Raw genomic sequence first — 13,446 nt, forward strand, 5'->3', positions numbered from 1 at the left:
CTACAGCGGCTGTAACCTGTACCTCAGTAGGAAGAGGAACTGAAATGCTCCTGTGTGAACCCCAACCCGATCATCAATATTTTACCACATATGATTTATAGCAGCGAGAACAGAGGGGGGGATTGTTCTCCTAATATTTAAGCATTAATGAAGGAAGACATTTCATTCTGAAAGTAATTACAAACCAGTGTGCGGTTTCTCAGAGCAGCATTCTTTATTTAATAGGTTACCACAAAAGTTGAAACTTTATCCCCCATCTGTAGTACCGGGACACAGACCCTCGGCTTATTTGCATTAACGGTGGGGGATAGCAGCACGGGTGGCCTGAAGAAGATAATGAGACTTAAAGGGTTAAACCAAGACTTTTAATACAGAACACCCTCTCCCTCTTCGTTAAATGCCCCATCAGGGTCCGTCATGGCAGGCTGGGCTAGTAGAGAACATCCATGGCTTGATGCTGCATGACTATCAAGTGTTTGTCGAAAGCAAGGGTTGACCAATGACTCGGGCCAATAAATCATTCAGATTGTTGCATCCAGTGGCAATCTCAATAATGATCGTTCAGTGTATATACTGCCCCGACTGAACGACTAACACGGATCGGCCCGTATAAAAGCACAAGAAGGACTATCGCTGGGATGACCTATCGGGCATCTGCGCCCAGCAAATCATCCCTTAAACCTGTCCAAATCAGCCAAGACAGCAAAATGTCTTCAAACACATTGGAGGAGTTGGGTATCTTCATACATCCTGATTTCCTCCGCTGCTCTGGACCCTTTTATGTATAAGACATAGAGAAATAAGATTGTCTGCAAAATGAAAGTCCCATTTAGATGCAACGATTATCACTCAAAATTCGTTGAAACTATGTATTTTGAGCGATAATCGTTGCGTGTAAATGCTACTATCGTTTGCTTATCGTCTGAACGAGGATTTTTAGTTGAGCTTAAAATCCATCGTTCAGCCGGGCAGCTGATAGCAGGGACCGCAGGCTGTGATTCTCCACGGGAGTGCAGATTACATTGTATTCAGCTGCAGCCCCATGGCAGAACAAAGGGGATGTATGCAGATAACTGACCACCCGCTGTTTTCTGTATACAGCTGAGAGGTTATTCACATGAGCGTATATCAGCCGCCGTTTTCATAGCCGGCCGATATACACTACCATCTGATGCATTGGATTCCTATGCATCAGGTCACGCAAACGTTTTTCCGTGGCGTAAAAGCGCCATGTACTGCACATGCAGCACATGCTGCTGCGCATCGCGCACACCTCCCATAGGCTTCTATCTGGACCTTTGGTGCGCAAATGTGCAGAGAAATTGAGCAGTTCCTATTTTTCTGGGATGTGCGAGAAATGCATGCGCAAAAAGAATAAATGTGAATGAACCTATTGATCGCAAATGCGCTTGTATGCAGGAGCTCTTTTAGGGTGACTTTACACAGGAGTATGTCACACAGGCGAAAGACGCGTACGAAAAATGAAAATGAGGACAAACCCTTTGAAATCAATGGATTCTGTTCTCTACGTATAGTGCGTGCAAATTTTGCGCACACGAACACGCCCATGTGAATCCACCTTTAGGGCTTTCACCCACTAGTGTCTTTTCTAACGCTGCGATATCGCTGTGTTTTTATCAATGGGACTTTCTAATGTTAAAATCGCATCGCACAAAAATCGCAAGTTTCTGCTTTTACAATTTTTGTGCGATGCGATTTTAACATTAGAACGTCCCATTGATAAAAACGCAGCGATATCGCAGCGTTAAAAAAAACGCTAGTGAGTAAAAGCCCTTAGATTGGGCAGAGCTGTAGTACCAGACACGGCCACAAGTCTGAGAACAAGAGTGTGTCAGGGCCCCTCTTGCTCTGTCCATCAGCGAGGGTCTTGGAGCCCAACGTATCATACATTGATAACCTACTGTAAGTAGACCAGACATGTTATTTCCTGGATAAACCCTTTAAAGGCGTCTTCCCTTCCCTAAAAGTCTGTGTGAGGCCTCAGTCACACGGGCGTTTTTTCGCGTGATTTGCGGATCGCATAACAGATGCGCATCCGCAAATCGCATGACCAGGGCCGACGATTCGCTGAAAACGCTGCTAGGTGCAGGGCCCCGATCAAAGGAGCGCTGCCCGCTATCCTCTGCCACAGCTGTGGCAGAGGAGAACGATGTTCGCCCATTGAACTTAATGGAGCCGGCAATACAGCCGGCTCCATTGAAAGCAATGGGCTGCCGGCAAGCACTGGATGAATTTTCGGGGAAGGGCTTAAAATATAAGCCCTTCCCTGAAAACCATCCTGAAAATGTGTAAAAATAGAAAAAAAAGTATACTCACCTTTTTCCTGCAGCCGGAGTTCAGCCGCGTCCGGCCGGCAGTTCTCCTGAACTGCTCTCTGTAGTATTCAGCAGGCGGGGATTTTGCCGGCTGAATGGGCTGCCTCTGATTGGTCACAGCCCTCACCAATCAGAGGCAGCTCTCACTCACCCATTCATGAATTCATGAATGGGTGAGTGAGTGCTGCCTCTGATTGGCTGAGCGCAGGGACCAATCAGAGGCAGCTCTCAGCTGTCATTCAATACAGCTGTGGCAGAGGAGAACGATCTTTAGTATACGTTCTAAATGCGATCGGCGCTGCTGTCGCCAGCCCCATTGTGCGCATATATAGAACACAGTGATGTGCAGAACGCAGATAGGCGCGTTCTGCGAATCGTTGTGTCCTATAATTTATCGCACATCCGCATAAAAAGCGGACATGTGACAGATCTCATTGGGATGCAGATCGGACCAAAAAACGCTCGTGTGACCGAGCCCTGATGGAGACTTCTATAGGGAGCTTTGGTACGCAAATATGCAGAATTTTTTTTTTTTGCGCGCGACCAAAATACGGAAATGTGAATAAGCCTATTGAAATCAATGGTTTCTAGTCTTTGTATATTGCTTGCGCAAAATTTAGATGTGCAAATACGGCCGTGTGAGTTCGGCCTTAGCGTAGTATAGCTTTCGAACAGAAAAACAAGAACTAAAAAAGATGTGAATATTTGACATTTTACGTAACGTTACTGCGGAAATAATGTTGATTGAACGTCATAAACTGCCGAAGAAACTCCTAAGATGATACCGATGTTCCACCACTGATTTTATTGCTTTTGGAATATCTACAAAGAAAAACACATTTTTTTTTTTTTACGTAAAAGAAATACAAGATAGCTTAACATGGCTTGCACCCTGCTTGCACGTAATGCCATTGATTCCCTCTAGATGGCAATATAACCATATCATGAGCCCACTGATTCCGCAAAGAAGCAATTTACAAAGGCACAAAGTTACCATAAAGGCCACTACTACTGCATGCGGTTTACAAAGTTTGCATGATCCTGCATGAATTAGGGATAAAGTGCTGCGCTACCATCACAGGCGGCGTAATCTCTAGAAAGCGCGGTCCCAGCGGGCTACTACATTTGTACCATAGAGGGAGGTTTAACCCTTTCATGGCTTCGGGACCCTGCAATACCTTGCACTGCAAAGCATGGAGACTATTGTTCTTGACATGGATGAGCCCTGCGATAGTTAATAAAACGAGAAAACTGAAGCCGGTCTCTGTGGGCTGGTAAATTGTATTCTAAGCGGTCAAGTAATTTACCAACGCCCACGCCGGTCTTGGAAGTTTATACGAAACGGTAATGTTTGCCGGTTTACAAAAATCAATTGCCATCACTGAAGAGAAAAGGTAGAAGATGCTGAGAGATCATATGTAGAAGGCTGCATTCAGTGGAAGCTAGTCATACATCACCAATGCTGACTATATCATGGGAGATTAAAGGGGGTGTCTAGTTGTAAACTACTGAAGGCCTTGGGATAGGCCAACATTAGTAGATAAGGGTGGGTTTATAGCAGGCACACCTGTTGTCTGTACTGGTGTGTTTGTGCAATGTTTTTTTTTTGTTTTTTTTTTTACAGGAAGCGGACAGCTCTGTTGCTACTGCAGTGGCCACTTTGGGTATTATAGGTAAAATTCCTATTAAAAACTTGGCATGCAATACCAAGCTTGGCCACTGCAGTAGGAACGGCGCTGTCTGCGTCCTACAAAATTCAGCTAAGTGCACAAATGCACCAGCCCAACTAGGTTCCTAAGAGACGGATCTACTATTGATGATCTATCCTGAGGGTAGGCCATCAATAGTTTACAACCCATTTAACTCATTGAGTGCTGACAGGCACCTGACATCAGTCTCATAACGGTAATTAAAGGAACTGCACATCTTACACATTGCACTCTTAGTGCATTATATGAAAGATAGGCACCCTGTGGCTTGCCCGGCCAGGAAGCATGCTGGGAGTTGTAATTCGGACAAAGCTACAGGCTGGCTACAAAGCTTTTCGTCATGGGGGGGGGGGGGGGTTGGGGGGATACAGAACTGTGGCTATACAAGTTTAGTGCAGCTACTTCCTACCTGATGTCCCTTTCTGGTTATTTATACAGCTGTGCCAGGACTCAGGCGGGACACGAAGCGTGGGATTTAATGACTGCCTTACACACCCTCTTATTGAGTATCACTGGGTTTATTTGTTACATTTTTATTTTTGCTCTACTCTTCGGTTTTTTGCTGTCGCTCTCTTTCACTTTCTTTGATCCTTTGATAATCTTCCTGCTGCTTTACTTTCTGTAGTTTCCAAACTGGATGGCCAGGCGGTCAGTAACACAGCGGAAAGTCGCCGGCTGCACCTCCCAATAAGGCACCGGGTTGTTGAAGAGGCTGATGCCGTTGTAGTAGGCGCGTTTCACCCCGAAGCCTACTGGGCAGAAGTCATTGACTCCGACTTGGGTAATGTTGTTGGAGTGCAAGTAGACGACCTGTTGGAGATAAAAGCCAAAGATATGAGAAAGGGCCAAGCGTAGGGTAAAGGCCGGGGATACATAGTAACATGTTAATGCCTTTCGATAGGATCTACAGATTAGGACATACAGTGGAAAAGAAAGCGGTCCAAATCAATACCCTCCACAATGGTCTAAAGTGGAGACGGGCCACATAGAGCATTTCAAGTTCTGAAGGAGACATAATATCTATTCAGAGGAAGGTTCTTGTGAAGGTCGGTAGACAAGACCCTCCACCTGATGGGACCCACCCAAGGACGTCCGTATCATATCTATGGGCTTATTCAGATGAGCGTATATCGGTTGGGTTTTCACGCCCGGCAGATATACGCTGCCCCTCTCCCCAAGTGCACTGAGCTCCTGCCCCCTCCCTGCCCCTCGCCACTGCTTGCAATTGGGCGGGACTTAGCTCTTCCCCTGCCCACCCCTCCCATTGCAAACAGTGGCAAGGGGCGGAGAGGGGGCGGGAGTTCAGTGCACTAGCTCCTGTCCTACCTCCTCCCCTTGCAGAGACGGGCAGCGTATATCGGCTGGGCATGAAGACCCAAGCGATATACACCCGTCTGAATAAGCCCTTAGTCCGCCTCTGAGATCACTCGCACTGCATGCTTATGCATGTAAATCTGTGTCTGTATAGTACAGTTTGTCGTGCATGTATGTATATGCGTGCATGTATCCGTGTATCTACTGTATGTATATGTATGGGCTTCTTCACACAACAGTATTTTAGTGCGTTTTTCCAGACCTGTGTACAATACGATGAGAATCGAACCCGTTGATTTCAATGGGTTTATTCTCATTTCGGTTTTTTGTGCAAATGGTTCTCAATGGCACAAAAAAAATAGGACCTGCTATTACTAGCCCCATAGAGGTCTATGAGAGGTGTGCAAATGTGCACACCGGTACCTTGTTTGGCTTAATAGACATTTAAACCAGGGCAGGGTTATTCCAGCGCACATGTGGATTAGCGGTGCCTGCACAAAAATGCCCAGTACTGCACTCAGGGAAGCACGCAAAGTACCATCGTTCACTGAGCAAAAAAGTTCAGCAGGAGAGAGCGTATTTTGCAATACGCCCGTGTGAAGCCGCCCTACACCTGCGAACTTGTATATATCTACAGTATCTATATATATAAAGACTAAAGCCCTCACTGACTCACTGATTCACTGACTGACTGACTCGCCACTAATTCTCCAACTTCCTGATGTCATAGAAACTTGAAATTTGGAAGGAGCATTGATTATGTCATAAATAGGAAAAGCTAATGGGTCCCAACTTGATTATTCAATTCTAGCGCAAAATTACTAGCGTCCAAATTTTACGTACGGAATCTAATTCTCTCACTTCCCGATGTTAAAAAACTTGAAATTTGGCACAAGCATTGATTATGTCATAAATAGGAAAAGCTAATGGGTTCCAACTCGATTATTCAATTCTAGCTCAAAAGAACTAGCGTCCAAATTTTAAGTATGGAATCTAATTCTCTCACTTCCTGATGTCAAAAAACCTTGAAATTTGGCACAAGCATTGAATATGTCATAAATAGGAAAAGCTAATGGGTCCCAACTTGATTATTCAATTCTAAGCGCAAAAGAATTAGCATCCAAATTTTACATACGTAATCTAATTCTCTTACTTCCTGATGTCATTTTATATAAAGGAAACGTCGCATGGTTACCTCCACGTGGTGTTTCCAGGGTAACGCAAAGAACCATGCAAAATGGTGAACATATGTTTTTCCTCAGTATCTCTAAAGTAAGCACGACTTCATAAGATTTTCTGTGTGAACACCAGATAAATCCCAGTACCAAATTAACTCGGGCGAAACCGGGTATATCAGCTAGTGTATGTATATGTGTGTCTATCTGTAAGGGCGGCATCACACAACTGTGTTTGTGTGGATATTCGCTCATGCACAAAACAGAGAGAATAGAGCCCATCGATTTGAATTGATTCGCTCTCAAGATCGTATTTTGCTCGCACATTTTGTGTGTGCAAAAAAGTAGGTCCTGCTCTATCGTTTTGCGTTTTGCGCAGCAAAGGATCCACAGACGTCTATCGGAGGTACGCAAATACACAAGCGGAAGCTTGAAATACTGCACAAAACTGTGTATTTGTGTATATGCCTGTGCTTATCTGTGTATGTGTGTCAGTATGTGTGTGTCCGTATAAGGTGTATATGTGTGTCAGTACATGTGTATATATGTGTCAGTATATGTGTATTAGTCTATGTGTGTCAGTATACCTTACTCAGTACATGTGTTTCAGTATATGTTAGTCAGTACATGTGTGTCAGTAAATGTATATATATTAGTCAGTTTATGTGTGTCGGTATATGTGTATCAGTACATGTGTGTCGGTATATGTGTATCAGTTTGTGTGTCAGTATATGTGTGTCAGTACATGTGAGTTTGTATATGTGTATCAGTATGTGTGACAGTATATGTGTGTCAGTACATGTGAGTTTGTATATGTGTATCAGTATGTGTGACAGTATATGTGTGTCAGTACATGTGAGTTTGTATATGTGTATCAGTACATGTGAGTTTGTATATGTGTATCAGTATGCGTGTCAGTATATGTGTCAGTACATGTGAGTTTGTATATGTGTGTCAGTACATCTGTGTTAGTTTATGTGTATCAGTACATGTGTGTTAGTATATGTGTATCAGCACATGTGAGTTTGTATATGTGTATCAGTATGTGTGTCAGTACATGTGAGTTTTTATACGTGTATCAGTACATCTGTGTTCGTATATGTGTATCAGTACATGTGTGTTAGTATATGTGTGTCAGCACATGTGTGTTGGTATATGTGTATCAGTACATGTGTGTTAGTATATGTGTATCAGTATGTGAGTTTGTATATGTGTATTAGTATGTGTGTGTCAGTACATGTGAGTTTGTATTTGTGTGTCAGTATATGTGTGTTGGTATATGTGTATCAGTATGTGTGTCAGTACATGTGAGTTTGTATATGTCTATCAGTACATGTGTGTTAGTTTATGTGTATCAGTACATGTGAGTTTGTATATGTGTATCAGTACATGTGAGTTTCTATATGTGTGTCAGTACATGTGAGTTTGTATATGTGTGTCAGTCCATGTGTGTCAGTATATGTGTATCAGTACATGTGAGTTTGTATATATGTGTCAGTCCATGTGTGTCAGTATATGTGTATCAGTACATGTGAGTTTGTATATATGTGTCAGTCCATGTGTGTCAGTATATGTGTATCAGTACATGTGAGTTTGTATATGTGTACATGTGTGTTAGTATATGTGTACCTGCATATGTGTTTGTCTGCACATGCTATCTTTTAATCTATGTTTGTATGTAACCCGGTGTGCGTACAGTCGTGGTGTGGTTCTGTGAATATGTATATGCAGTATATATGCATGCATCAGTGTATGTGTATATACAGTATATCTGTTCACCTCGGCACGCATCTCATTTTTACTCTTTCATTCGATGACTAAATAAATAATCCAAGGAAAGCGATCCTGCGCTCCTCGGATAGCCACGGGATGGTAGGCCACAATAGTCAACAGAACTTCGCAGAGAATTAGCTGACACTTATACTTTGGAGGAGGCGGATATAGTAACCGCAGAAGCCCCTCGTAGTGCCTCTTCATGGTAATAAGATAATACCGCTGCCGTATTCCCACCAGTGTGGCAGGGAGAAGATTCTTTAATGTTAGTAACATTAAGTATAAATAAATAATCCGTCTTGTAAAGGTTTCACGTCTTATTAATATCCTTTCTATAGCGCCGCCATCTCCTGTGCATTGCGGTATGACGAGCCCCGAGCGGACCGTGTAACACCGACCGACTGGACTGTGATTGTATTTACTCAACGCAGATATTTCCGTAATCGCCTTTCCCTCGGCTGCAGTTTCAAAGCTTTTACTTCAACAGATCCTCCTGCTTCCCGACGCTGCAGCCTCCCCTGTGGTCCGACAACGCGCGGCTCACATCTCTGACCTTTTGTTAATTGCAAAGCCTGGTGTTAAGACGCGCGTTGTAATAGATGTTGTCTGCAATCTGCAGCTTCATGGGAAATCAATAAATGGCCCCTGCAGCCTGACACCAACTTGGAGGAAAAGTTCAGCTTCATTTCAACGTGTCAGGCTTATATTAGGAGAACCTATACCCTAGAAGAAAGGCGGCTAGAGTCTCTCCGGAATCTCATACATTTGGCACGTCATGTATGTTTGCCTGCTGGCATGTCATGTATGTATATCCGACACTATCTCAGTGCATAGGGGGGATCATTCTGTACAAAGCAGTGGTATAGTTATAGGGGGTAGAGAGGTAGCAGTAGTACCAAGGCTCTGGTGTCTAATAATGCCCATCGGGGTCTGTGAGGCACTGGGGATCAAGTACTTCTGAAGTCGGAAGACGTTGCAGTCCATACTACAGCTAAATGATGCTTTGCTAAAGATTTGGGCAAGAGGAGTCGCTTTGGTGCAAACTTTGCACAAAAAGTTCTCATAATGCCACTTGGTCATATTACCATTCATACCAAATTTCCACTGACACCCTTTTACCCTAAAAGTCCCAATTTGGTGACATTGATATGCACTGAATAGCCACTTCACTAGATACCCCCTTCTAGTAGCTCGTTGGACCTCTTTGGCATTGAGAACTGCAGCAATTCCTTGGGGCTTACATTCCACTAGCCATTGAAATTGTTCTGCAAGAATATCGGCCCTGGCGGACAGGAGCTTCTTGTTGATGACGTACATTAGATATACGGCCTGACCTGTTCTGATCAGCAGACAAGAAGGGGTCATCGATTCATGATAGATTCAGCAAGAATCTGGACGATAATAGTTCAGGGCCCTAAGTCAGGGGTGATAGTGGTCAATCAATGCTGGTGTGGTTAATAATCGGCACAATATGATCAACGTATGGATGAGACTTCATCAAGATAAAATGTGAACATCCTTGAGTTCTCCAACACAGGTCCTACCACTCACATCCACAATAAATTAGCCAAATTAGAGAGAAGCAAGGGGCATCTTCTAAAAAATACTCCAATAAATGCCCCTTTTAAACCATCGCCAATGTTGGGTGATTTTATCCTTACCTGGAGAAATTTCATGTCAGGCAGTCCTGGAGGAACCTTGGAGAGCTTATTATTGTCCAGATGGAGTTCTCTGAGAATGGGCATGGAGGCGAGGCTGCCATTCTCCACCGCTCTGATGTTATTGTATCCCAGTCCTAGCCTAGAACATCACACAGACATAGACGGTTGTTAGACTGCAGAAAACAAGCCCATGTGGTGAACGTTTATCATTGCAGTTATGTCAAGCCAAGTTTTGGTCACTCGTGAAAATAGGTTCAGCAGTCATGGTCTCCCTTAGGTTCTAGCATCAATAAGGGATTCTGACCCAATTCCATCCCATTTAGAAGTCAACTTGGGAAATCGAGTTAGCTTGGCAGAAGACTTAACTACATAGAACAGTATGAGTGCATATCGTCTACTCAACGGACGCATGACCCCAGTCCATGACCATAAAAATAATCCTGGGATAGGGTTTCTATGGGTGGTGTTTACTCCAATTTTGGTTTCTTCTTCTTACTCATTGGTAGTTTTCCATTTCTATAATCCATTCACGCAATATCCAGGCAAGAGTTGAGAGAGAGGGTAGGAAATGTAGGTTTATTTAGCTACGGCAGGTCTGTATATAGCTTTAGTAATAATTTATTTGCTCATATGCATGTCCAAAGGATTCATTTCCTGTAAAAAAAATCAATTTCCACTGGAAGATGATAGATAGGAAGGTCTCTGTCCTGCCAAATGGAGAGCTAACAATAATAGAGGCATACCCATATTTATTAATGTTTAGATAAAGTCTGCCAATATGTCCCGGAGTGTCATTTTATCTGAACTTCTCTTCGAAATATTTTGCATGTAACTTTCATTAATTGAGTTCATGCACCCAGGAAGAGGCTAAACTCTGACATGTCCCCTACTAGTACAATCAGGAATCTTTCTCAGCAAATTCAGTGTCACGTTCTAACTGGACACGCTGGATCTGTAAACCAGAAATATCACTGAAAAGTAGGATTGGTATGGGAAAATGTGAAACACGCTAACACCACAACAAAGTGAACTGCGAATGGGATTCGCGAGCAGACATGACACAACAACTGACAACCACCAAACACTTACCTAGCATATCAGTATGCATAAACAGATGGAATTGCTACAGTACGAGATATTATGGCTAATATACTTTGCCAATATACTTAAGCCCACAAGCCCGAGACAAGGGCCCTCATTGTCTAGTGGGTCCCTACCCTAACAACACAACCCTATGAACCTGATGTGCAAATGTACAGTGGTAAACAATACAGACACACCAACACGTCGCTGTTCACACCATTACATCTTGAACAGGGCTGTTCACCTCATGTCCAGCCACCTGCACAGACACACAGAACACGTCGCTGTTCACACCCACAGAACAACATGCATGAATGCAAACACAAAGGTACTGGGAGGGAAATGAGGAAACCAGCACCCTCTAGCCAGAGGGGCTGGTATTTATGTGCAGCAGACCGGTGGTGATTGGCTGGCTGGAGAACTCCATACCCAGCTAGCTCAAACATCCCCCACCTGTGGCACTGTGCTCCCATTGAACTACAGGTCCCAGGAGCACAACCTAATGCCCCGTTCATGCAAATTCCAGAACCAGAACTATATGGCTGAGATTGGGTGGGATTATTCTATTGGAGAACATGAAAGAGAGCAGTGGTGAGGGTCAATGTCCTCAAACCCTAATCAAGCCCCCAAAGAAGGTGCAGTGGAGTTCAGTAGATCATTCAACTCCTTTAAGTTGTCTATGCATCTTAAACAACTGTGGGATGAATGATTTATCCAGCAGTTGTTTCCAATGGCTCCCCATGCACATCAACATTCAGCTCAACCAAACATTTGTGTATTTAAAGAGGTAAGCCACAGTCAGACAGCTGATCTTCCAAGAAACAAAAGGATCGAGTGTTGAAATTCAACATCCCAGATCCTTCTTTCCCTGATCCTTTTTGATCTGTTGGGGAAAAGTTGAGGCACCCTATTAATATTAGGGCTTCTGCCCACTTGCGTTATTTTAACGCGATATCGCTACAGTTTTTTCACGCGATTGTCAATGGGACTTTCTAATGTTAAAAACGCATCACAAGTTGGTGCTTTGCGATTTTTGAGTGATGCATTTTTAACATTTGGCTGAGCACAGGGACCAATCAGAGGCAGCTCTCAGCTGTCATTCAATAGCTGAGAGCTGCCTCTGATTGGCTGAGCGCAGGGACCAATCAGAGGCAGCACTCACTCACCCATTCATGGGTGAGTGAGAGCTGCCTCTGATTGGTGAGGGCTGTGACCAATCAGAGGCAGCCCATTCAGCAGGATTTTAAATCCCAGCCTGCTAAATACTACAGAGAGCAGTTCAGGAGAACTGCCAGCCGGACGCGGCTGAACTCCGGCTGCAGGAAAAAGGTGAGTATACTTTTTTTTTTTTTTTACACATTTCCAGGATGCTTTTCAGGGAAGGGCTTATATTTTAAGCCCTTCCCCGAAAATTCATCAAGCGCTTGCCGGCAGCCCATTGCTTTCAATGGAGCCGGCTGTATTGCCGGCTCCATTGACTTCAATGGGAGAACATTGTTCTTCTCTGCCACAGTTGTGGCACAGCTGTGGCAGAGGAGAACAATCTTAGCACATGTTCTCAATGGGGTCGGCGCTGCTGCCGCCGGCCCCATTGAGCGCCTTTATATAGAACACAACGATTCGCAGAACGCAGATAGGCGCGTTCTGCGAATCGTTGTGTCCTATAATTTATTGCACATCCACATAAAAAGCGGACATGTGATCGATCCCATTGGGATGCATTGGGTCTATAGATCTGCAGATCGCAAGCTCGTTTGCAGATCGGACCAAAAAACGCTTGTGTGACCCAGCCCTTAGTGTTCTTTTTACATTTCCATCATTAGAAGTCGTAAACTCAATGTTTCTGACAAAGCATTACTTGAATCGTTGGATTTCCAATTACATATTCTCCAACCAGTGATGAAGGGGTAAGACCATTCTACAGATTGCTACAACCCATTCATTGGGGAGTCTTTCGTTAGCTGAGATCCTAGTAGTTTCTACTGATGATTAGAGATGAGCGAGCGTACTCGGAAAAGCACTACTCGCTCGAGTAATGTGCTTTATCCGAGTATCGCTGTGCTCGTCCCTGAAGATTCGGGTGCCGCTGTGGCTGACAGGTGAGTCGCAGCGGGGAGCAGGGGAGAGCGGGCGGGAGAGAGGGAGAGAAAGATCTCCCCTCCGTTCCTCCCCGCTCTCCCCTGCAGCTCCCCGCTCCGTGCCGGCACCCGAATCTTCAGACCCGAGCACAGTGATACTCGGATAAAGCAAATTACTCGAGCGAGTAGTGCTTTTCCGAGTACGCTCGCTCATCTCTACTGATGATATCTTCTGACATGCCTAAGGTAGATAACATAGAAGAAGATGCTATACATCAGAGCTGGATGATTGTCCTATAGTGACCATAAAACGGCAG

The 13,446-nt window shown here is 44.2% G+C and overlaps 1 protein-coding gene across 1 annotated transcript in view; it reads right to left on the reverse strand.

The window, feature by feature from the left end:
• Positions 1 to 3,126: 3,126 nt before the first annotated feature.
• BGN (biglycan) overlaps positions 3,127 to 13,446 on the reverse strand; it is a 65,385-nt gene continuing 55,065 nt past the window's right edge. Inside the window, exons 7-8 of the mRNA XM_066580674.1 lie at positions 9,969 to 10,107; positions 3,127 to 4,855 (exon numbers count right to left, since the gene is read on the reverse strand). Of these exons, the coding sequence (XP_066436771.1) occupies positions 4,658 to 4,855; positions 9,969 to 10,107 (337 nt within the window). The 3' untranslated portion in view covers positions 3,127 to 4,657. The remainder of the gene's footprint in view (positions 4,856 to 9,968; positions 10,108 to 13,446) is intronic.

Source organism: Eleutherodactylus coqui, chromosome 10 (genome assembly GCF_035609145.1).
Source record: "Eleutherodactylus coqui strain aEleCoq1 chromosome 10, aEleCoq1.hap1, whole genome shotgun sequence".
Taxonomy (NCBI): Eukaryota; Metazoa; Chordata; class Amphibia; order Anura; family Eleutherodactylidae; genus Eleutherodactylus; species Eleutherodactylus coqui.